The following is a 27,115-nucleotide window of genomic DNA, read 5'->3' on the forward strand; positions in this document are numbered from 1 at the left end:
ACAATTCTGCTGTTCAGAGCCACCACTATTAGCTGAACCCCCTCTACTGAAATTAGTTGCTGCTTTTGTGTTTTCTAATACTGCATCCCACTCACTTTCTTCCTGATATAGTAATGTTGCAGCAGATTATTGTCCATCACTAGATATTCTGCACTCGCATTTGATTTGTACCTTGCATTGTGGTATTGGAAGCAAATGCCAAACTGCTTTTCTTACTGATGTTTCCACTTTCTTGTTAAATTTTTATACACAAAGTCTGCAACAAATGTGCAGTTTATTTCAAGTGGGTTTCCAGGACAGCTAGAGTGGAAGTTATGTCACATTATAACAAATGTGTGTGCATATCAGGGGTAAGAAATCCCCAACATCTGTGCAGAAGAGCTGCACCACTGGAAAGAAGTGTGGCTTAGGGGTGTTATCTGGTTATAAAATGAATAACCTAAATAAATAAATGAGATATTGTGAATTATGTCTTATTTCTGGAGAAAATCTTCAACTGGGGAACTTAATGCCCTTTTATATGATTCAGTTGATCCCTTAACGTTCCTAATTCATGGATGTTAGTAGATTAATAAATATAATTATCATGGACTGTTTCTAGAAAAAATACTAAAGACTAAATGGGGAATAGCATTATTTGTTCACCATGATGCTGAAAATAATCTTTTGCATTAATTAATATAAATTTATTGAGCTCAATCAGCTACATTTGTTTTTTTCCTTATTTCTTGGTCCTTCTGAATGATTTCATCAGCAGGCTGTATTTGTATATTGGAAGCCGCGGTGGTGCAGCGGTTAGCATTGTCGCCTCACAGCAAGAGGTTCTCCCATTCGATTCTCAGCTGGAGGGTCTTCTGTGTGGAGTCTGCATGTCCGCCCCACGGTCGAGTGATGTTAAAGGCAAGCAGGTAGGTGTGAGCATGAATGGGCATGCCTTCATTGAAGGTTGGGTGTCGGGCTAGCAACTTGGCACCATAAAAATCCACTGCCAATCAAGAGTGGAAGGAAGTTCCGCTGTGGAGACCCCTAACCAGGAAAAGCCAAAAGTCTTTTTTAGAGGGAATCACAGTAGATTCCTGAAATCTAAACTTATATAGGTTCCTAGGTGTGTACTAGTATAACAAACACAGAGGCCTTTTTCAGCCTAGCCATGCACCCTAAATGTATCTGACAAGTTTAAGAACCTTAGTATTTTTAAAGGGGCTAAGGCTTGGGTGGTAAAGCATTTACAAGCTACCTCTGTCCATAAGGGACACAAGTGCCAGTTTGTTGCTGAATTTCCAAGCCATCATCCACTGGTCTAACCTACACGTTATTTGAGTTGGGGAAGAACCCTGCTTCACTTGAACCGGAAGCCTGTTCCAGAAGAGTAGTCTCTGAGACATGTACCTATCCCCCCAATATGTCCTATTTATGTCAAAAGTTTTAAAGCTCAAGATCAGGTAATTATGATGTTATTTGTTCTGCAGAAAGTAGAATGTTCATTAGAATTGTATGCCAGGCATACATCACCCCTCAGTAATAACAGGAAATAGAGTATAGGGATAGGGTTTTCAGACAAAGTATGCCCTGTATCCTTTTTGTGAGGAATCTATGTGGACATTTCAGTTGTTGCATATGCCTGGTCAGGTACATACCAAAGGGGGAGTTGTAAACTCTATGATTGTTCTGATGAGGGAGGAGTACAGTGAAACAATGACTTCCTTTGACCTAGCTGTCATACCTTTACTTACAAATTGAATAAGACAGAATAATTTTCTTACTACCTTGGCCACATGTTGGTCAAAGGCCAGATTACTGTCTACATGTGTTCCCATATCCCTGAGTATCAGGTCTACTTTTATGGATAATTAACTTCCCAAAGGGTACTATTATGCATACATGGATGTGACACCAGTTATTTGTCTAAGATGGCTCTTCTTGGAGGATATTAGTGTCTTAGAATGATTTTATGATGGCACATAGTTTGCAATCATTTACAAACTTGGTCAACCAGAGGCCCTTGATGCTGCCTTGACTTCAGACAAGAAGATGTCAAAAGGAGTGGATCCAGCAGACTGCCCTAAGGCACTCTGCTAGTGACCAGCCTTTTTGAGGAGGTGAACTCCCTCATCCTAACTTTTTGGGACCCATCTGAGCAGGGGTTTATACCTAATTCTGTAACTTTATCTACAGTACCAGAGTGGGGTATGCCTTGGCCAGGTCAAGGTAAATAGTATGCACTGTTTTGTCCTTGTCCATTGCTTTAATGACCTTCTCATGATCTGCCCTTGACAAACCCAAGCTTAGTTGGATTCAGCATCATAAGATTTCCTATGCTGTTATTCATTTCAGTGACAATTCTCTCCAATGATTTTCATATTGGGCTTGTCAGATTTTAATGGGGCCATAGTTACTTTGGTCCATAAATGGCCTACCTATGTGAAGAGGAACAACCACGGCAGTTCCTGTCTGGATGCTGTGGTTAAATAGTGACTCTAGTGGTCCTAATAGGCCATGTTTTATGGTATATAGGTGGTATTGTGGGATATTATTGGGGCTCATCAGTGAGGTGTTATTGGCCTTGGAGAACATGTTGCGGACCTACTACCCAGTGATAGAAGGGGGGATTATGTTTGTTAGTATATTCTGAGGGGTGACTAGGGGGAAGTGAAGGGTAAAACTGCATCTGAATTTGTTCAACAATACATTTACTACATCTTCTGGCTCAGTGTAAGTCGATTTGCCTACAGTTCTGCGCATTGTTATGTAATGTCTTTGAGGTTGTGAACATAGGTGAATAAAGCCATATGGTTATCACTAGACTTGGTTTAACTTCTGATTTGCTTGTATAGCTTGATGAGAGATATTTTTTTATCCTGCAGGGCCAACACTTCCTATTTTTGTTATGACTTTCTTCCTTTTTTATACAACCTATTGATGTTGGGATTTCACCAGGGTGGCTTGTTTTTTTACTTTGTTCTGTGCGTATTCCTGGTAAGCACAACTGCCTCTGTAACTCAATTAATATGACTGTACAGCGTCTCTGTGAACAATTCTACAACTGCAGCAGTGTTCTCAGACTTTAGGGAAGAGCTTGAAATTTTGCCAGGTTATCACTTAATAGTAGGAAGCTTGCCTTACAATAGTTCCTAAGTGGTCTAGGGTTATCAGGGGTCCCAGGTTTTTTTTTTTTATTTTAAAGCTGACAGCTTTATGGTCCAACCTTACTAGACAGGACATTACACTGGGATCAGTACAACATTTTGCCATGTTAGTGAGGAGCAGATCCATTATGTTCACATCCCTAATGAGTGTATGGACTATTTAGTCTAGGCTGCTAAGCTGTTTGTGTTGACAAAGTCCATGAATCTCTGGGCACACAAGTCTGAGGTCATATGTGATTCACAGTTTATAGGAGGATAGTTAAAATCACCTATGAATATGCATTTCACTTACTGGTGAGTGTCTCCAGAATATTTAAATCTGTGTTGCATGTTTCCCGGCTCATAGATGGAGACCTATAATTTGCAAGGATATGGTCTGGGACTTTGCCTAACAACATCCTATTTGACCAGCGTTGAGTATGTGTGTTTCTGATGTAAATCTAGACACCTCCACATTTAGTCTCTGCCTGTGTAGTAGCCAGTCTCATTGTGTGGAAGGCATTGCATCCATGTACTGCTGTTGTGCTGCCCATGGCTTTAAATCATGTTTTGATAACTGCACAAACGTCTGCATTCTCCAGGGTGAGGATAGCTTGGAAGAGTGGAGTTTCTTGCTTAGACTCCTGGCATTCAGCAGTAACATCTTTAAATTTTCTAGGATTAGTTTGGTATGTCAGAAGTTTTGTCAGTTTGTCATTGTTTAAAAAAGGCATGAGGGGGGAGAACAATGTTTTAGCCAATATTCAATTGCCTAGAGGGGACAGGTGCAGACCTTCTCTGGCAAAGCAGCATTGTCTGTTGACCATATCTTCCCATGTTGACAAATATTGTACCCCCTTGGAATGACCCCAAAAATTAAGCCATTTATTAAAGTCAATGATCTTCTGACCATATTGTGGCATTGTCCTTGGAGAAAGTTGAATTCTGTACAATGCTTGGCTCATACCAGCCTGGGGCACAGAATCCAAGAGATCCATCATATCTCTCTTCATTTGGTCCAGGGAGGTATGCCTGACATCATTTACGCCCACATGGACTATGAATGAGTTATATTTATATTTATGATCCGGTGACCTGAGTGCATGCATGATCAGGCACATGTTGGTCCCTGATAGGCAACTGATTGTGACATTATCCTTACACAGCCTGGTGAGTGGGACATTTGTGTATATCACAATGGAGTCTCTAATGACCAAAATGTTGGATTTTGGGATGGCTTGCCTTATAGGCTTAGAAACTGAGGCTCCATGAGATGTAAATATATGCATCTTGGTGGGTATTATTTTGGTGGAATGATCTTGAGTTGCTGGAGTTATTTGTTGTAGGTGCAATGTCTGGGAAATCTTTGGGGCTTAGAAAGATTACATTTAACAGCCTCAGCATATGTGTGTCTCTGTGTCAGATCCTTACTGCATCTGGGGGCGGGGGGTGTAGTCTGTGAATTACTGACAACCTGACTGGTATTATGAGCTCTCGTATGCAAGAGAGTTGCCTTCAGTGACATTGTGTAAATACATCTCCCACAAACCTTATCAGTTTGTTGAAGAATCAATTGGCTGTGAGTAAATATTAGGCAATTGTTACATTGCCTTTGGTCACCACTATCCATCAAACTGGCTTAGGAGATGGCAGTATAGTTCATATCCATGGTTACAGGTCCTTCACTCTTGATCAAAAGGTTGCTGAAATAATATAGAATAATAACAGGAGTATGTAAGGCAAAACTCAAGGTGCAATGTTTTTCAATGTGTGAGCTAGTTTCTCTTTATGCAAGTGAGGACTGGAAAAGTTTTGAGTTTAGTTTTATAGAGAAAATGACAAGTCATAGTTCATAAATTAGTACTGAGGTAACTGCCCTTGTGAGCCATTTTAAGTCTAGCCAATTACCCAAGGTGAAAATCAAAACACTGCACCTTGTGTTTGCAAGATAAACACCTTAACCATTATTCCAACCTCCCAACCTTCTAGGTAGCTACATTTATAGAGGGCACTGCTGAAGCCTGCTGTGGCAACAAACACACAAAATAGCATTGTGGTCAATCTTGGTCAGAGGGTCACACTCAAACTTAGTTCTCTGCAATTTACATCACAGTACAGACCAGACCATCCCCAACTAACACTAGAGCAAATTCCTACATTTTCTGAATGTAAAACCTCAAAGACTAAGCCCAAATTCTTGAAACTAAGCCACAAATAACTGACTAAATCAGGAAACAAACTAACAGAAATTACTGAGCAGTGTAAGAGCCAGCAATAAATGCAAAGGTACTTATAATAATAAAGTGCAACAACATATAGCAAATAATAGCAGCAACACAGTCAAAATATAAGTACAAACATGACCAGAAGTACAAATCTTGTGTTTGGGTTGCACTGGATTCAAACCAAACTCCTTGAAAAGATTGTTTGAAAATCATACTTCAGCCAGAACACCAGGAGTTTCCAACAGTGCAAGTCTGATGAATGCTGAATACAGTGGAACAATGACTTCCTTGGACTTACATGCCATACCTTTGTTTATAAGTTGTGCGACATAGAATGATTTCCTCACCAATGTAGACACGTGATGATCAAAGGCTAGATTACTATCTATGTGTGTCCCTAAATCCCTGACTACTGGGTCACCTCAAAGGGGTGTGTTGTCAATATCATAGTTACCAAAGATGGATGACTTCCCAAAGGATACTATTATGCATTTCTTGGCATTTAGTTTTAGTCCATGGCTTTGACACTAGTTGTTTGTCTGTGTCTGCCCCTCCTAGAGAACATTTGTGTCAGTGTGAGATTCAGTGACAGCTCCTAATTTGCAATCATCTGCAAATTTTGTCAGCCAGAGACCACTGACATTAGCCTTGACTTCTGAGAAATAAATGCCAAAAAGGAGCAGTCCAAGGACTGATCCCTGAGGGACTCCACTTGTGACTGGCCTCCTTGCAGAGTTGGACTCCCTAATTCTAACTTTCTGGATCCAGTATGTGAGCCATTGGTTATCCACCAGGTGACATATGGGTTTGTGCCTAACCTCCTGGGTTTGTCAATTATGCCTGAGTGGAGTATTGTGTCAAATGCCTTGGCCAGGTCAAGGTAGGCAGTGTGAACGATTTTCCCTCATCCATTGCTTTGGTGACCTTCTCAAAGAAGTCCAACAGGTTGAGTAGGCATGATCTTCCCTTGTCGAAACCAAACTGGGTTGGGTCCAGTGTCTGGAGGTTTACTACATTTCTATTGATCATCTCCATGATAATTCTTTCCATGGCTTTACATATAAGACTAGTGAGACTTATGGGTCTGTAGTTTCCATGGTCTGTAGATGGCCCAATTTTGTGCAGAGGGATGACTGTTGCCTTTCTTCATTCATGAGGCATGAAGCCTGTTTGGAGGCTACAGTTAAATAGTAATTCCAAAGGCCCTGATAGGGCATGTTTCATGCTATTTAGAAGGCATTCTAGGATATTGTCTGAGCCCATTGATGCAGTTGGTCTCTGAGAGAGCATTAAGGACCTGTTCCCTAGTGATAGTAGGGGGAGTTATATTTGACGATATTTCCTGAAGGAAGGTTGAGGGGGAGAGAGGAGTAAAGCTGAAGCTGAATTTATCAGACAGGATGTTTGCTATATCTTCTGGCTCAGTATAGGTGGCTCCATTTACAATGAGCTCTGCACATGATTGTATTTTGCCTTTGAGGTTGTGGACATAACTAAAGAATGCTGTTCTCCATTTTATTTCTTGAATATTCATCTCCTTCTTTCTACCATAATATTCTCCTTCTGCTATCTCTACAGCTTGATTTATCCCTACATCTTAGCCCACCTGTCTCCTTTTTTTCTTGCCCTTAAGTGTGCTAATAATACTTATATATACTATATATACTATATATATTTATATTCATATGTTACATGAGTGCATGCTTTAGCCTATATTCCACATTCATACCTTTATTGTAAACAATTATTACTGCTATTATCAATTTGATTACCATGTACCACTACTGTTTATATAGTCTGGAGTGTGTTCTATTTTCCCTGTATGTACTTATTGTGGAGCTTTTCTCCCCGGGCCTCCACTGAAAATGGGCTCAATTTGGCCCAGTGGACTTCCCTGGTAAACATATGCAATAAATACAAATAAATAAATAAATAATAATGCTTTGTGGTTACCTTGGCCTGGGAGGCCAAACTCACCTCAAATTTGGCTTTGGGAGATTTTATTTGTTCTCTGAGTTATTTGTTTAGTTTGATGAGAGTGCTTTTATCCTGCTAGGTTCTGCACTTCCTAATTTTTGTCATGATTTTCTTCCTCTTGTTATACATCCAACTGATGTTGTGATTCCATCAGGGTGGCTTGTTTTTTGAGTTAGTTCTGTACTTCTTCCTGGTGGGTACAGCTGCCACTATGCAGCTATTAGCATGCTTGTACAGGGTTTCTGTGAACAGCTCTGCATAAGCAAAAGTGTTCTCAGGGTTTATGGGGCTTGAAATTTTGACAGATTCTCACTTAATAGCAGGAAGTTAGCCTAGAATAGTTCCTGAATATTCCCAGTTTAGCTGGGGGTCCAGGTTTTATTTTTACCTCAAAGGAGGCCATTTTGTGGTCCGACCTTACCAGGGAAGGCAATATAGTAGGTGGTGTGCCACAATCTCACATATTAGTGAGGACCAGATCCAGTATGATTGTACCCCTGGTTGGTGTATTGACTATCTGGTCCAGGGAGTTTGTGTTTACAAATCCAGGAATCTCTATGCATGTACGTTTGATGTCATATAGGATTCTATGTTTATAGTGGGAAAAAACTTTTGTGAAAAATGAGCCAGGAGACTGTCAATGCATACTTCTCCTCCTAACACATAGTTAGTGCTATTTATCTGACTGTACAGATCCTTACATATCCAAGCTTTGTTGCACTATAAGTATTAAGCTTTTTCATGTGTAATAACTAACTGATGTGCATATTTAATGTTGGTTTACACCTTACCTTGCCATAGGACTCTATGAAATACATTATTAATCACACTGTGCAATATTCATGCTGACCATTCCATATGTTGCTGAGGTCTTATGTCATAAGGTCATGCCCATGTTGTTACACAGTTCTATTTATATGTAAAGTGCTTCTGGTTATTATGTTATTTTATTCTAATTTTACTTTTATTTTATGTTATTGTGTTATTATTTTTCTATGTATGTATTTTTTGCACTGGGAATGAAGCATCGTAATTTCAACTACACTGTGGTGTAGTTCTGAATGACAATAGCATTTTCTTTGACTTTGATTTGACTTTGACAATGTACAAGTGGCTGTTAGGGAGTCCCACAGTCCATAGGTGGAAGATTATCATACAGTATTATTTGCTGATCTAGTTAAAATGCGGTGTGGCTGATACTTGGGAAAAATAAAAATGTTTATCTTGAAAACAGCTTTTCGCAGCTAAAGCATAATGCTTTGTAAAGGTATTGAAAGAGGTCCAAGCAGCACCAGAGGAAACCATGGCCCTGGTAGAATGAGCCTTTAGAGACAGGCAAATAGGCTTTTTCCATGAAAAGAGTAACAAAAATAAATGGTCTTAGAAATTCATGAGGAAATTATTTGCTTAGAAACAGCCAAACTTAGGGTGGAAAGGAAATAAAAAGCTAAAAGACTTGCGAATGACCTTAGTCTTATCTAAATAATACTTGAGCTGCCTATGCAAATCAAAGGTGTGAAGAACTGTCTCACTAGCAGACTGTGGAGAAGGAAAACAGGAGAGCAAATTAATAGACTGATTAAGAGACAATTTGTTAACCACCTTAGCATAAAAGGAGAGGTACGAAGACATATCCTGTCCCTACAAAAAAATGAAAAAAGAGGAAAGGCCATAACAGCCTGGAGTTGAGATACTGTCTTAGCTGAAATAAGGGACAAAACAAAAACAGTCTTCCATGTACAATGTTGTAAGGAAGCTCAAGCTGCAGGCACAAAAAGCTCAAGTTAATTTTTCAAGTACAAAGTTAAGGTCACAGGAAAGTGGAAAAGGCTTCCTGGGTGGCCTTATATGAAGGCTGCATTAAGAAATTGCTTGACCCCAAAACTAGAGTCCAGAGGAGGAGGAGCTAATGGCAGACAAGTAGAAACAGCTGAAATGTGGGATTTAACAGAAGAATATGCTAATCCAGCATGAAGCAATACATACAAATAAGAGACATCCAGAGTGATCTCCACAGAAAGTGGATTCTGGTTATGAGCAATGCACCATTCAAAAATTATTTTCCATTTGGGTATAAAGGATTCCCTGGTAATGAGTTTCCTGGCCTTCTGCAGAACCCTAAGAACATCCTCAGAAAGAAGGTGCCTAAAAGGGTTCAAACCCTATCACCCACAATGTCAAGTTTAAGATTGAACAAGTGAGGATGGATGAGAGACCCCTTGTCTTGTGTGAGTAGGTCCACCTTGTGAGGTAACTTGTGGTGATTGCCCTTGGTTAAGTATAGAAGAAGGAACCAATGATGTCTGGGACTGAAAGGAATCAGTAGCAAGATATTGTGGGATTCTTGCTCTATTTTGAGAAGGACCCTCAAAACCACAGGAAGGGGAGGAAAGGCATAAAGATAGGGCATCTGCCTTCCAAGCCAGAGAACTTGGTACTCTTTTGCAAAAAAAGATGATGCTGCCTGTTCAAAGGGTAGACAAAAAGATCCACTCAAGGATTACTCCACTGATGGACAATGTCCAGAAATACATCTCTGAGAAGCATCCATTCTTGAAACTGTATTCTGGACCTGCTCAAAGAGTCTGCCACTATATTTTGCTCTGAAGGAATGTATACAGTCTTAAGAGTCACTTAATACTGGACAGCTAGATCCAAAACTTGAAGAGCTGGCCTGAAAATAAGGTAGAAATGTGTCCCCCATTGCTTGCAGATGTACCACATCACTGTAGTATTGTTTGTAAAGATTTTGTGGACCTGGAAGCAAAAGGGAATGACAGGTCTGAATGGCAAAAATGAGAGCTCTCATCTCCTTGATAGTGATGTGTCTGACCGCTGATGAGGGGACCGGAGACCCTGGACCTTCTGTGGACCAAAGAGCCGCCCCCATGTCTGAGGCATCCAAAAAAGTTCCTGAGAGGGGACTGGGGGCTGAAAAGGAAGTCCTGGGTTGAAAGCCAGCTGATGACTCCACCACTGAAGCTCTAGTTTATGGCATGGAAGAAGAGGAACTAAAAAATCTAGAGGATGACAGTGGTGGAGCCCTACTAACTTTAGGAACCACTGTAGCAAGCTTACTCATATGGAGCGTGGCTAGAGGTAGCATAGAAATGGTGGAAGCTATGTATCATAGTGCCCTTAGAAACTCCCTGGCTGTAACTGAATCCTGAGGAAGACGTGATTGAAAAAAGGTGAGCAGAGAAAGAGGTTTGGGAGGAGCCAGGGAAGGCAGGATAAGGATGGTCTGGAGCTTGCAATATAGAAAAACATGATCCTAAGAAGGAACAAGGACTGATTTCTGGAAATTTATTGTAAACTCAAGGCTTTGCATGACATGAACAGTACAGTGGAGGTGCTGAAGTAAGGTCTTAGGGGAGGAAGCCTGAATGCATGGGTCATCCAGATAAGGAAATATATGAATGTCTATCATTCTGCAAAAAGCGATCACAGGAGTGAGGCATTTGGTGAAAATGCTTGGGGCAGTAGAAAGGCCAATGAGCATAGCAGAGAACTGAAAATGCAAGGAAGAAACAGAGAAACACAAAAACTTCCTGAAAAGGAGATGAATTGGGATGTGAAGATAAGCATCCTTGAGATCCAAGTAGACCAGGAAGGCCTGAGGAAGAAGAGGTGCAAACAGAGTCTGAAGGGATAACATCCAAATGAAAGAACTCTTTAGAAATCTATTGAGCTGAGAGAGGTCCAGAATGGGTCTCCAGGTGCCTTCCTGCCTTACTGCGAACAAGAAACATCCTGAAATAAAACCCCTTCCCTCCTTGGAAGGGGGAACAGCCTGAATGGTGCCTTGTGTCAAAAGGCCCTGAAGCAGTTCTGCGAAGAAAGGAAGCTGCTGCTGAGGAGGATGAGGGATGTCCAAAAGGAGGAAGGGATTTCCATACCATGAAATATCCCTGATAGATGATGGACAGAACCAAAGAGTATTGAGTGATCCTTGTCCAATTGGGAAGGGACAGGGAAAGATGAAGAGATAACTGAATCTAACTCAAGAAAGGGGGAAGCAAACAGTCAGGCAGAACCTGGCTTGTCTTGAAAATGAGGTTTCTAATAAGTGAGTGGACTTAACATGAGGAACTCGTACCACCATTAACCAGTACATGTTCAAAAAATCTCTTCATACATATCTAAGTTCCCAATGGGATTGTTCTTGCTCCCTCCCCTCATAAACCTACGACATCCCACCCTCCCTCTTACTTATGATACATAACTCTACCTATCAAAGCTTATGTTCCCTCAGAATATTTACTTTATAATGCAATTTTATGTTCTCTTCTGAACAACTTCTCCAAATGCATATCTCTTACTGTTTTCAACTTATTTACCTGACATATTTCCTCATCAGAGTGTAATACTTTTAAATACTTTTTTAAATGTTTTTGAACTTTGTGCTTATATGTTTTAAATGTTTTAAATGTTTTATCTCTTAACCTGTATAATTATTATTGTAGTTGTTTTGTATGTACCTAATTGTTTGTCTGTATTGGAGCTTTTCTCCCCAGGACTCCATTGAAAACGGGTTCTTTTGGCCCAATGGACTATCCTGGTAAACCAACTGCAAATAAATAAAATAAATAAATAAATAAACTCACCTAGAACCATTCTTACTTTTGGGAGAAGGGTGAGACTGTCTGAGAACAAAACCAGATTTAGATGGATAATTCCCCTGGAACTTAGGAGTAAGAGAAACAAAAATATGTTTCAATTCCTGTAAGGTCTTACCTTTATCCTGCAGAGACTTAAAAAGCTCTGTAAATGCAGATAACCACAAAAACATCTGCAGTGCCCAACAAATGACCCAGGAGCATTCCAATAATGTGATTTTAAAAAATGTCCCAAACATAAAACCATACGTTAAGCACTTTCATTCCACATCAGTTTTTTTAGCTTTCTATCAATGGAACATCATCAGAACTGAAAACAAATTCCTTCCTACTCATTAAATAGCATAAAATATGTCATGTGATCTCATTAAGTAAATTAATCAATTAATTAAAACTATTTAAAAATGCAATAATTAGTAAATAAAGTGACAACGCACAAAGTGAAAACATGCTTTAACAACTCAAACATTGCAATTTGTTAAAGCATATAATGCATTTTTAACAGATTTAATATGTTAAAAAAACACAGTATCCTGAATATACATTAATTTAAAGTAAAAGTTGTAGATCAGAGTACGTGTTGTACCCTTAAGAAACTTTCCAATCGGTGTGCACATGCATATACGTACAGAGCACGTGCAGGCAGCAGTGCCATTTTGAGTGAGTAGTCAGAGTGTAAGCATGTATGAGTGAAGTAATCAGTTAGTTTGTTATTTCATTTAAGTTTATGTTTCCAGTCCTCCATCCTGATGTGTTTGTATGCAATAAATTACTTAAACGAACACCCAAGCCTCTTTATCTTACTGTAAAACACAAGACGAGTGCAAAAAGTAACCCAAAATTAGTCATAACATTGTTTAAGTTTTAATACTGAATTGATAATAATACAAGTTTCATTAATACCATAGGCACTTATGGCATTCAGTTGCAACTCCCACGCCAACTATCTTTTGTCCAAATGTTCTTTCAAAAACACCCCTAGGGTCTTTAACCACCTGTTCAATAACAATGAGACTAAACTCATGCCCACTATTTTCTTGTATATGTTTACTTAGGGCATTTGTCAATTTACCTTTCCTAATATGAAACAAGTGTTCATATACTCTTTCTTTCAATTTTCTTAATGTTTTCTCAACATAAAATGTTTGGTAAGAATCACAACTTGCCAAGTAAACTACTAATGCTGAATTACATGTAAAATGCTCATTAATTGGTTACTTTTCCCCTTTAACTATAAAATAATCAGTTCTTCTAATACTGGGACATTGGGCAAAGCTCCCACATTTATATATACCTAGTTTATTGCATCTAATCATACTATTACTAGTTGCAGATGCAATAGAAAAATTATTATTAGATCCCAACACCTCTTTAAAGTATCTATCCTTTTTTATAAACAATATGGGGGTCTATTCCCCACTTTTTCCAAAATACCACCATCTAATCTAAATAGATTCCAATTTTTGCATACACTACTCAGTAATGCTCTACTATCCAAACTATTAGTCATTAAAAAAAGCCTTTATTATTATCTAAGTGAAATGTAGAGCTCTTATAAATGATAGATGGATTGCCATTACTGTCCTTCAATGTTAGAAGTGGACATAATCCCCTATATTTCTTATGTTCCACACGTCATCTTTGATTTCTGCAACTAAATCTTTTGGATATCCTCTTTGCATAAACATTTCAGCTAAAATATTACATTCATTTGTAAAAGTACCCATATCAGAAACCATTCTAGCAAGCTGTATTAGCTGGCCCTTTACTACAACTTTTTTTCTGATGGATAAAATGCCAACTTAAAGAATGCAAACATGTATTTGATATTAGAAACATACGTTTTCCTTACTATATATTTTGTTAACTCTACATGTAAATAAACAATCTCGTCCACACTAGATGTGTGAGTAAATTTCAAAAAGGTCACTGTTTGGTTAATGTACTCAATGCATTTGGTCAATTTATCCTTAGTATCTTTCCACTCAATAAATATATCATCCAAAAATCATGTATAATAAGCCCATGAATCTCTATAACTACTGCTGTAAACAAATTTATTCTCCCAATTAGCCATAACTAGATTTGCAAACGTTGGGGCACATGCAGCCCCCATGGTCACCTCAGTGATTTGTCTAAAAAAAATGTCTCTCAAAATAAATGTAATTATTTTTCAAAACAATCTCCATCAAGGTAGAGGGTACATTTACCTTATCCATTTCCAAGTCACCTAGGGCCATTAATTGTCCTTCAAACCATAATTAGCATATTTTGTGAGGAATAACAAAATAAAGATTGTGAACATCACTTGTGACAAAAATACATTGTTTCATAAATGTTAATGTACTAATATTCCTCAAAAATTGCCATGAGTCCTTACACACATGTTAATTTGCTCAAACTATTTATTTCAAAAAATCATCAACAAATTTGGCAATAAAAATGTTTTAGATCTCATGGCATCTACTATAGGTCTCAAAGGTGGGTTGTTTAAACATTTATGTATCTTTGGGATACCAGATATACTTGCTACTGCTGGTGTATCATTATGCATGAAGTCAAAGGTGCTAACATTTATTTGGCTTGCATTAACATATCATTTAACAAAACATTTACTTTGTAATATCCAGTATTCACTTCATTGGTTGATGCTTCCATATAGACTTCATCCATCAATAGTACATTCATCTTGTTGCTATAGTCAGTACATCACATAATTACCAGCCCACCCCAACCCCACCCGATTCAACTTCATAACACATATAAATTTGTCTGAAATCAGTTCATTAAATAATTCTATTTCATTTTTTGACATATTTACATACTTAAAAGTTTTGTCTTGTTCTAAAGTATGTTTAAACTCAAGTTCACACATCCTTTTGTATGCCTGGACATAGTAGGGTTAAAAATGTCAGGCCTTTTTAAATTTTTAGCAACATTAACATCTCTTTCATTGAACCAAAATGACAAATTCAACTTCTGTGTGTACACTCTGAAATCTACCAAACTGTCTACAATGGTTTTCTTCCTAGCAGGAACAAAGGACGACCCTTAGATAATATGTCAGCATGTTATGTATTTAAATCTTTTACTAAGAAGTTAGAAAGCATGAAATCATTGATTTTGTTTTTTACCAGTCTTACAATATCCTTTTCTTCACTTGCATTGTTTCTTAATTCATTATTCAGTTCTTCCAACCTTTCAGGTTCTGGAAGTGACACTTGCGTTAGGGTTGTTGTTGGTTGTAGATCTCTTCATTGAAGTAATGCTTGTTGTAGTTAGAATTTAGTTTGCTTGAATCCTTTCTGATGTCTTCACTGGCTCATTCTCTAAAAGGGCTAGACCTTCCTGTGGATTGTTTGTAACTTCCGCTGGTGTCATCACATTGGTTTCTGTCATTGGTAGATTATGATGCACCTACCTAAAATTGTCATAGTTAACTGGCGGGTCTGGGTATACATTATTATTGCAATAGTTTAAACTGCCTCTGTGATATTTCTTTCTTTTTTTAATATGTTATCACATACACTGTCCACTTTATGAAAAATATATTGCTAGTTTGTCATATGATAATCAAAAAGTAAATAATTCTGAATAGAAACATTTAATGCATCAATCTCGGTGGAAAGTCTCTCTATTTGAATATCATTGTGTTTAACCATTATCCATATAAGCTCACACCCTGTTTTGTTGAAAAATTTACTAATTCTTTGTGGAAATCTGAATCTTTTACACACCATTCAGGTACTTCCACATTCTTAAACCCTTTGGTATTTGCAATGTTTTTATATTTTTAATTAAATATTTATTCTCAAGCTGTAACTTTTTAAAATTTAACAGTTTCTAAACACCTCCATTTGTTCCCGAATTTGTTCCTCTACCACTATTAGTCCAGTGCAATTGTACTGCATTATTTCTGTCCTGGTCAAAACTACAAGACTTCCATAAATGGAATTCAAAAGGAGGGTCATTAACCCGCTGGCTTGTTTTCAGTGCAGGCTGTGTTAATAGCATGCTAAAACCCCAACCCCTAGGTGACATACACACTCTCAGTCTTTGTTGACTACCAGAAAAGCTGGAACTATTCTCTAAACTCTGACTTATTTGCTGTAATAGGAGTGTCATATCTACCATCTACTTGTGAAGGTCAAAATTTTGCAGAGAATTGTCAGTTGCTGAAGCACCCAGAGATACAGACATCACTACATAGATAAAATCTCCCACAGGAATAACACACTATTGGATAACCACAAAAACACCTGCAGTGACCAACAGATAATCAGAGACCGAAAGCACTTAACCTATGGTTTTATGTTTTGGAAATTTATTAAAGTCACATTATTGGAGTGATCTCTAATCATTTGTTGGGCACTGCAGGTGATTTTGTGGTTATCAGTTTGTGTGTTATTCCTGTTGGAGATTCTATCTATCAGAAGACACAGAAGCAAACAGGTTTGTACTATCAAGAGGAGCACCCAATAATTCAGCCTTAATATCATCAGGCAGAGGCTGAGGACAAAGCCAAGAGTAACATCTCAAAACAGAACCAAAAACAGCAGTTCTAGAGGTGGCATCAGCTGCATCATATCTACATTTAATAGAGTGGCAGGCTGTTTGAGAAGTACAGGCCAATAAAGAGAGGGCCGAGGCCTTCCCTTCAAAATCAAGAAGGTCTGAGATAGCCTGGGAGGCCTGAGAAGGAAGGGTCAAAACATACCTGGTCATGTGGGTCTGATAATTAATAACTCAAAAGGCCAAGGTGGCAGCAGTTTATACCCTTTTGCCCAACCATTCCATGGCTCTACTGTCCTTATCTGAAGGAAGTAGATTAGTAGAATGCAAAAGTTTATAGGGTTTGTCAGAAGAGACAGACACTAAAGAAGGGTCATCAGAAGGGCATTTGTAGAGAAATTTGCACTTATCAGGCACATTGTAAAATCTGTCAGGTTTTTTGTGGCTGCAGGTTATGAATCTGGGGCCACAGAAGCTGCTGAAAAGGTATCTAAAAAAGCAGCCAAGACTAGGAGGACATCAGAGGACTTAGGGGACTCCATCTTGACAAGCTCATAATTCCTCTTTTGAATGTCAGAAACCTGAGAGCAGTCCCATTTAAAAAAAAAGTCCATCACACAAGAAATTATATCCCCAAAGGAGTGTTGTTCATAGGGAGAGTCTGAGCTAATAGAATCCTCCACTTCAGAGCCATAACCTAGTGGAGAAGGGATCTGAGAGGAATATGCCAAAGATTCTTGCCCAGAATCCAATTCCTCTTCGGAGAAGTCCTGGTCTCTAGGCTTCTTGAGTATAGTAGAAGACCAAGGTGGTGCAGGTACAGAAACCTCTTGGGGAGGCTTCAAGGCCACAAGTGCATTAAATAATTCCTGGGTAAAATCCTGCCATTCATGGTGGAGATCTTTAGGAGGAGGGAAAACATGCTTGTTTTCCTGTTTTTTTCTTTTTGAGGGAGGTCTGCCCTAAACACCCGAGGTGGTTCAGACCCTTACCTATGCTCAACTAGCATAGCAGGAATCACCGCCTGAACAAGTATCTGAGGAATCCCTCTCAGTCCCTCTGAAATAATTAGCTGAGGTTCCCCTTCAACATCTGTGGCAGACCTCTGCAGGGACTCTGAAGATTTGCAAGAAATCAGATCCATGGCAGCCTCTGATATGGTTGCGGCAGAAGACTCTGATGCAACAACTGATCCACTGGGCTTTCACCTTCATTGAGAAAGACATCCAGGGAATGAGGGGCCTCAGCCAAATCAGATCTGACTACTTTGGCTTTTTTCTTGGCAGGTGGGTAACCTTTGGGACAGGAAGGTTCTACCATAGCACCCTGTGCAAACAATTTATGCAGCTAATTCTGCAGGTAAATGGACAAGGAGTAGAGCCTATTATGTAGGGTCTTAGGGACAAACACTTGACAGACAGAACATTTTGTATGATCATGAGCAGCACTCAAACAGAGGAGACACTGCTCATGATGATCCTTCTCAGGATTCTGCCTCCCACACTGACATTCTCTCTTTCTGGATGACATGTAAACTCCCAAAACTAAAAAATAAACAAGAGATAAGAAGGAACCTCAGAGGGGCACTTATCTGCAACACACATTAGTAACCAGCACAGAAAAAGGGGGGTTCTGAGGTATGCACGCTCGTACCTCACCTTTATGCCCTATGCCTTAAGTAGGGAGCATGCATGTGACATACAATCTCTGTAAAATCATAGGGCTTTGGTATACTGGTTGGAAGTTGGGCTACCCTTAGCAGGAAATCCCTTTACTAAACAATACTACAATAGTAATATGAAAGGACATAATATATTCCCAGTTACCTCCTTCTTAAGTTCATAGGTGTGGACTAGGCTAATGGCCCTGGAGCCTTTACAAGCCTAGCTCATAGGATTACCCTGGCATCATGCCACCCAACCTTAGTTCCAGTGCCTCAGTCAAGTAGAGCCACTGGAGTGATCCCCAGGGTGAATTTTCTATTTCCCATCCACTCATCAAGATTTCTGTTGACAAGGGCCAGTGAGTTGCTCTGTTTGACATGTATGGGAAGTCTATTCCATAGCATGGGCAGTCCCTGGGTTATGAACCTGTCCTCCAGCATGTTCTGTTGATTGTCGTAATGAGGTAGAAGTCTCTGGAATGTGTGGTGTGGAGGGATTGGGATTTCTTTACATGTAGCATTTCTAACAGAGCTGGGTCAGACATGGCTTTGTAAGTCAAGCAGAGATCGCCTCTGAGTAGGCGATATGAGACAGAGAATAGTTGAAGGTTTTGAGTCTGTCCATATAGGACAAGTGTTTAAGGCCTAGGATCCTCTTTGTGAGGTAATGTTGTAGCCTCTCCAGTTGTTGCAGGTGTCTAGTGAGGTACATGCCAAATGGGCCAAATGGGGCATTGTACTTCAATGACTGGCCTAATGAGGGAAGAGTAGAGGGAGACAATGACCTCCTTCTTCCTGGATGCAAAACCCTTAGTAATGAGATGGGCCACATAGAAGGACTTTCTGACCACAGTGGCAATGTGGTGGTCAAAAGAGAGGTTGCTGTCAACCTATGTTTCCAAACCTCTTATAATGCCTTCTGTGTTCAGTGGACTATCATCGATGTGGTAATTCATGGGAACCAGTTTTTTCCTAAAGGGGATGACGACACATTTTTTGGCATTGAGTTTAAGGCCATGGTTCTGACACCAGTCATTGGTCTCAGTGAGGTGTTTCTGTAGGATGTCAACATCACTTGGGGAGTTAATAATAGCTCCCAACTTGCAATCATCTGTGAACTTTGTCAGCCAGAGCCTGTTCGTGTTGGCCTAGACATCAGAGAAGTAGATATCAAACAGGAGAGGACCCAGGACTGAACCCTGTGGGACTCCATTCATGACTGGTCGGCAGTCTGACTTGGAGTCAGCTACTTTCACACTGTGGGTTTTATCTGTGAGCCAGTTTGCAACCCACCTAGTGATATATGAGTTGATGCCTAGCTTTTTGAGTTTTTCTATGATTCCTGAGTGGGGAATGGTATCAACGGCCTTGGTCAGATCAAGGTATGCTGTATGAACCACCTTGCCTTCATCCACACCTCTGGTGACTGACTCAAAGAAGTTGACCAGGTTGAGCAGGCATGATCTACCCTTCACAAAACCAAACTGTGTGGGATCCAGAGTTTGGAGATTCCCTATATCCTTGTTTATTAGGTCCATGATGATGCATTCCATAGCTTTGCATATCAGACTTGTCAAGCTAACAGGGTGAATATTCCCAGGGTCTGTAATCGCTCCTCCTTTGTGGAGAGAGATGACTGTAGCAGTGTTCCATTCGGTAGGGACAAAGCCTGAGGTGAGGCTCTGGTTGAACAAGGCACACAGGTGAGGTGCCAGTTCACTCTGAAGTTCATGTAGAGCACAGCCAGTGTCAGTTAATCATGGTGTACCCACATCTAGGAAGTGTCAACAGTGTCCATACTGCACCTACATTAATGTGAATAAGCAAGGTGCAGTTTTGAATAACATTACATCATGGGATGTAGTAACTTTCATGAATTGTAAATCTCAGAAAATTATTTATTTGGCTACATGTTGCACATGTTGTGCTTTTTACATTGGGAAGACTAACAACAGTCTAAAGCAAAGAATTTATCAACATCAATATAGTATTAGGAAAAGAGGCAACAAAAGTGTATTAGCGAGGCATTCTGTGTGTTGTGTGAATTTTAATAAGTTTGTTTTCTTGATTCTTGAACAAATCAAAGTAACACCATTATCGGGGGATTGGGAAAATCAACTGCTACACAAAGAAATGATGTGGCAGATGAGACTGCATGCAGCCAACCCCCCCCCCCCCCCCGGGGGTTGAATGAACACATTTCTATTTCGAGTGAATTGAAAAGAAGGGCTATAACACTTTAATACTACGTGGTTTCATAGTAAAAGTTTATTCTGCATAGTAACCAATGACATTTTAGATTTCTTTTAACGGGTTGTTAATAGGGTGTGTGATTAATGTATAATTATCATTGGATGTTTGGAATGGTTGTGTTGTTCTATTTGGTTTTTAAGTCATTAATTTTAAACTTCCCTTGGTTCTGATGATGTCTGACATACCAGACGAAAGCACTTAACCAAGTGGAAATTACTGTAACAACAAAATTAAAAGTGTGTTTTGCATCACCGACTGGCTTTGTTTGATATTTATTTGTGGTTATTTTGTCACCTGGATACCTGTGGAGTAATTTTGATTAAAAAAGAAAGACTACTTGAATTAATTTATGGAATGTACTTTATTTGCATAAACCAGCTGCTAACCACTCATCGTTTTCTATCTTTAAAGAAACAAGACAAATATATATAATAATTTGCTACTAGTTATAACCTCTACTGCAATACTAGATTGAGGGGAAAAATAAAAACCACAGCTCACAACATTACTACAACATTATTTTACAAACTATGTTGCATTGTATTTTAGAAAATGTTGAGATGTCCATATTCTTGCATTCAGAAGGAACTGTGTTCTGTGCCATTTGGTTACACCAGAAGCATGTATGATGGAGGAAGGGAATGGTTTTATGATGCACAAATACTTCCTTTTGACTGAAATGTGGGTTCATGATTGAAAAAAAGGCTAAAACACTTATAAACAGAAGAGTTGATGACGTATAGTAAACACATTGCCACCTAAGGCATAAAATAACTTTTACTTTCTTGTTTTGTACAGAGTTCTAAGAAGTGAATTTTGCTTTGCTTTTCAAAATCTGAAATGATCCAGTTTAATGTGACCTCCTTAACATTCACAAAACAAATAACATCATAAATACTCACTAGAAATAATTAATTCTTCACTGTAACATAAATGAAATCTGTTGGTATGAAGATAACCTATCTCAAAGAACTCTGCTACTCTGTAACAGACTTAAGGAAAGTAACACCCTGATCCTCTTCAAACACAAGCTAGACAAGTGGATGGAAAACTCACCTCAGGCTCAGGACTGGCCCCTCTACCTCTCACAGAAAGGGGGAGTAAGACATAAAGTCTAAGCATAATAAAGGTTAGTAACTACTGTGATTTTGAGCAACTAGACTACAAAGGATCTATCTTATCAACTCTCTAATACAAACTTATGAGAGAGGGACAGAGACAGAGAGGGAGATATAGAAAAAGAAAAAGTCATGAATACTATCCTGCATAAATTAGCCTATTGTTATTTTAACACAAAATAGACCTAGAATACTTTGAAGGACAGAATATCAGGGATATTTTGGATTAATTTTTGGTTAAGCAAACTTGGAATACATTATTTTAAGTTGTGACCAAGTTACATTGCTTTCTTCAGCCACTTACTCCCCCCCCATCAGTGAATTAGTCTCAGCTGTGCACCCCCACTCTCCATTTCCTGGTCCCTCCAGTTCTAATGTTACTAATAGAATGTGGGTCTTCTGAAATGGGGCTTGGTGATCCTGGCTTTTAAACACACATACCTTGGTATAAATTCTGTTACCATAGACCTGCGCAGCCTGTGACTGGCAAAAGTTGGGTTAACCACCTTGCTCTTCACAATCATCATTTTCCTAACATAAGTTGCTTAAGAAAATGATAACAATACCAAATACATAACACACATGGTTCATTTTAGTAAAAACATTAAAAGAGTACATTTAAAGAAAGTCAAATTTATTTATGGTCACTGAGCTAATGGCTGAAACAGTTAGCGTTTGGATTAACAGGGCTACTTTAAACATTTTTAGACACAAAGTCCATCTCCAAGTGATTCATATGATAATGAGAATACAGTCTGTAGTATTAGCAAGCACTTAATAATTTTTGCAAACCCCACATAAGTTTAGCACTGTTTGATATATGTTCTAAGCTAAGCATAATGGTAAATTCAGATGTAAAAGTTGCAGAGATTTTTTTTTTTTTTTTTTTTTTTTTTTTTAGTAGAAAGAAGGCACTTCAATGCTAGTCTGTCAGGTAGGTAAATAAGGAGATCCTAATACTGTCACACAGTAAAGCTCCTCATCCTTCTAAATTTATATATGTATTTAATTAATTATTTATTTAACATTTGGTTCACCTCTAACATAAGTAATGAAATAATACTCCTAGTTGAGCTTAACATAAACTGGTCCTCTATACACTCACCTACACCCCCTTAGAGTATAAACCTATATAACTTTACCCAGCTAGTCAACTCTACTACCAGGCGTAATAAGGATAACACCTCAGGCAGTATTCTGGACTGGATACTAGTCTCCAACCCTAACATTAGTTCTTATAGTCATACCCTACCCGACTCCCTCAGTGATCATCTTCCTGCCTTCACTTGCCATTCACCTTCCTCCCTCCATCTACAGCACAACCATATCTTAACACATACCTTGAAAAATTTTAAGACGCAAACTTTCGCTGACTCTTTAAAACATATGAACTGAAACCCTCTAAAACTCCTTCATTTGGACGACGATGTTACTTGCTTCAATACAGTATTCACTAACCTTCTTAACTGTTTTGTCCCCTCCAGAACTAAAAGGGTCAAATCCAAAACTGTCTGTTGGCTAACCAAAGAAACTATAATCCTCATGCATCTCCAAGATAAATCATGGAAATACTACCAAAGATTTAAAACACCTAACTCCCTGCCCAAATACAAGCAACTTTGTAATAACGCTAAAAAAACAAATAGCTATTGACCGAAAATCCTACTATTCCAAACTTTAAATCCAACCCCAGAACAATCTGGAGCAGTATCTTTTCCCTCCTCTGTCCTAGCAAAAAAGATAACCCTGCCCTGACCCTAACTCTCCAGATCATGCCTTAGCTACTCAATTCAATTCCTTCTTCATTGACTCAATAGCCAAGCTTATTTCATCTTTCCCTAATTATATATCAACTCAAACCTTATCCAACACCTCTAATCCTGTCCCCACAGCCACCAATGCTACTCATCTCCCCCCTTTTACTATCAAGCCTATTCCTATAAATATTATAAAAACTCCTACTAAAATTAAAACCATGCTCTAATTCCCCAGATAACATTCCATCTATCTTCCTCAAGCTAGCTGCTGATGGCATAGATGTGCCCATCTGTATCCTAATAAGTTGCTCCATCCAAGAATCTTATGTACCCCTACTCTGGAAAAAAAGCCTTCACCATTCCCCTTCACAAAGGAGCCATCAACTCTGAAATCTCCAGTTTCCATCCAATAGCTATCCTGTCCCCTATCTCTAAAATCCTTGAAAAATGTCTCCACCTACAACTCTTGCCATACCTCTTAGACAATCAACTACTGACCCCTACACAACATGGATTCAGACCTGGACACAGCACCACTACTGCCCTTCTCTCCTTTCTTGAAATCATTAACTCTGTTCATGATTCTGGCAATACTGTATCGTGACATATCCAAGACCTTCAATACCATTTCCCACAGCCTCCTCTTGTCCAAGCTCTCTCATCTCAGTCTTTCCTCTTCTTCCATCAACTGGTTTACGAGTTTCTTCTCAGACAGACAACAAGCTGTAAAGTGGAAAAACTGTACTTCTTCCTTCCTCCACACTCTGATAGGTGTTTCACAAGGCTCAGTACTGAACCCCTTACTATTTAACACCTTCATCAATGACTGCCATCAGTACATCCCAAATGCTAAACTCGTCCAATACGCTGATGACTATACCATCATCTGCTCTGCCAAATCTCTCCTCAAACTTATGTTTTTAACTCAAGATGCCTTTTCCTCCACCAAACCTTGGATGCTGGATAACCACCTAGCTCTCAATGCATCCAAATCCAAAATTATGATATTTACTCCATCTAGATACACGAAAATTGACAAGAAATAATTTTCCATAGTCAGCCAAAACATGACCTCTATTGAAATACTTCCACACACAAAGCTGCTTGGTGTCCTTATCGATGACCAATTAAAATTCAACATTCATCTACAAACAAATATCAAGAAAACCCACAAAAAACTTGCAATACTATACTGACACAGTTGCTACCTTACTCCCTCAACCAAACAACTCCTCTCTACCACATGGAGCCCCTCTCCTTACTAATCTTTAATCCACCCTAAAGTCACATCTATCTTCCTGCTACAATAAAATGTGTAGGTTCGCCACCAGATTCAAATCATCTTCTCATCACTGTGACTCTCTCTACGCCTTGAACTGGCTGGAACTCCCTAATTATCTGCCATACATTCAACTCTCCTTTGCTCATAAGCTCATCTTCAAACCCTGTAACTGTCCCTCCCTATCATTCTCCCTCAAAATACATCATCCTCATAGAGTACTCGGGTCCAACAATCACAATATCCTCGAAGTGTATAAACCCACACGTTCTCCAGGTCAGCTTTTACTATCTTTCTCCCTTGCTAGATTATGGAATGCACTTCCTCCACACATTAGAACCACCCATAACCACTCCTCCTTTAAGACCTTGCTCCACTCTTATCTCTCTTCTCACTGGGAATGGTCCTGCTCTCACCACACCTGATGCTTTCTATCCCACCCCTACACCTTACACCTTTCCTATCTCAAAATTCAACCTAAGGTCTCCTTCTACTTTTTATGCCTGACTCTCTAAAGTTGCTTCATTATTTTAATAATCTCTACTGCTTCCATCTGTATTGATATATGTATATCTACTTAATATGCATTGCTAGGCCTCAATCCATAAATGCTTTTTATCTTTTTTCCATTTCTATGTCATTTTTAATTATATGTATAATATATATTTAAATACTGTGCATTTTTCTATGCCTTTGTATACAGCACATATTACTTGCAATTTTTGATTCATTTTTGTCATTGTAAGACTATATTGGAGCTTTTCTCCCCGGGCCTCTATTGAAAATGGGCTCATCTCGGCCCAATGGACTTTCCCGGTTAACAAACTACAAATAAAATAAAATAAATAAAAAAATAAACATAACAGGGCAATAGGAAATGTAAAACTGTCTACTATGTTAACAAGCTGGGCCAGTCGTGCCTGCTCTGTTTTGTGCCATTTATAATGGTTGCTGCTGATATTGGTCTTCTGTGTCTGTAAAGAAGTCTTCCAGAATACTCTGCAAGTACTCAAAAGTAGGTCGATCATCTGGGTTTTCACTCCAGCAGTGCATCATGATGTCATATAGCTTTTGTGGGCAGTTTTCAGGGATTGGCATACGGTACCCTTGATTCAGTTTATTAATTACGTCTTCATTTGTCATGCCTGTGTATATTAAAGAAAACATGTATCTTACTTTCTTGTCACTGTTTAAAAAATTTAACTAATTTTTCTGCCGTTATTTTAAAACATTGGTTGTTCTGCTCAACAGTCATAAACTGCAAGAATAATGCATTTATTTATATGACATAAGAAACCAGATCCAGAATATCGCCTTACAGCCTATTCATTTCTGTAATTTGGGAAAAACCTTAACTGAAACATCAACATGGAAAGCCATTGGCAGTATTAGTAGTACACTGGCTGTGTGGGTGAAAAATGTAACAACAGCAAACAACATTGTTTGGTGGGTGGGTCTGAGTGATAATAAAGAATTCAAAGTATCAAAGATTACAATCTCAGAGCTGTAAAATTGTGTTTAACAATGCTGAAAATATTTGATTGTGAGGATGACACCATGCATGAAACTGTCCATATTCACTGTAGTCTACAGCACAGACAAGATTCTTAAAGAATACACAGGCACTTTCTGGATTAAAATGTACTTCACAAACAGAACTTGTGGCATCTCAGAGAAAAATAGAAACAGTCATGAAATCAGGATAAAGTTCAGTCTGATTCCCATTAATGTTTATTTGCATATTTTTCTTTCTAGCATTTAATAATTTATAAATACAAACATATCAAGCTGTAGATGAAGGATCTTCACTTTATAGCATCTACCTACAGAGTACTGCAAACACTAATGAAGCTGCCACCTCATACCCCTTGTTGCACCCTTTTCTACTTGTCCCTGACATATCTGACTCCATCCGGTAATGCATTCCATTGCATTACCACCCTGTCTGTGAAATAATGTTTCCTTAAAAGATAACTGCAGGAAAAAACTAATAAAATAAACCTGTTATAATATTTTAATATTATGTGTAGTACTGTAACTGTTTGAAAGAAATGATACGACTGTAAGATACTGGTATGAACTGGAAATTACTGAAAGAATCTGTAATGAAACTGGAATGAATGTGTTTATCTGTTAACTTCCCAAACTGTACTGAGCAAGTGCAATTCCCTCCTTTATGTGCCAAGTTTTCTTGTACCTTTTACAATAAAGTCTGCAAACATTGTAATTCAGTTAAGAATGCTTTATTATGTACAGTGGAGATAAATGTCAACAATATCTGAATACTGTTTCCAATAACAGTGCTGATAAACTGAAACAGCTTATATATTCTTCATATTCCTTTTTTCTTTAATAATATAATTAGTATTCTAGAATGCTGGATATTTGCACTCATACTCAAGTGTCTGTACTGCAATGACTTTCTGCATATCAGTCCAAACAAACTCACTTAACTGACTGTGTCTGAAGTATCTCCTAATAATATCAAACCCTGTAAGCTTCTACATGTCTCTTTAGCCTTGGTTCCCAAGCCTTGTAAGACGTGTTTGTTTTCAATGTACTGCACATTCTATTCGTATCAGTATTC

The 27,115-nt window shown here is 38.7% G+C and overlaps 1 protein-coding gene across 2 annotated transcripts in view; it reads right to left on the minus strand.

Annotated features, from left to right (window-relative positions):
• Positions 1–22,105: 22,105 nt before the first annotated feature.
• The window catches only part of LOC122811896 (proto-oncogene tyrosine-protein kinase LCK-like), a 1,092,777-nt gene continuing 1,087,767 nt past the window's right edge, over positions 22,106–27,115 (minus strand). For both annotated transcript variants that reach the window (XM_044084047.1, XM_044084056.1), the window contains one exon: positions 22,106–25,673. In XM_044084047.1, the coding sequence (XP_043939982.1) occupies positions 25,468–25,673 (206 nt within the window). In that variant the 3' untranslated portion in view covers positions 22,106–25,467. The remainder of the gene's footprint in view (positions 25,674–27,115) is intronic.

The sequence above is a fragment of the Protopterus annectens genome, chromosome 1.part1 (genome assembly GCF_019279795.1).
Source record: "Protopterus annectens isolate FY-2018-M chromosome 1.part1, PAN1.0, whole genome shotgun sequence".
Classification (NCBI taxonomy): domain Eukaryota; kingdom Metazoa; phylum Chordata; order Ceratodontiformes; family Protopteridae; genus Protopterus; species Protopterus annectens.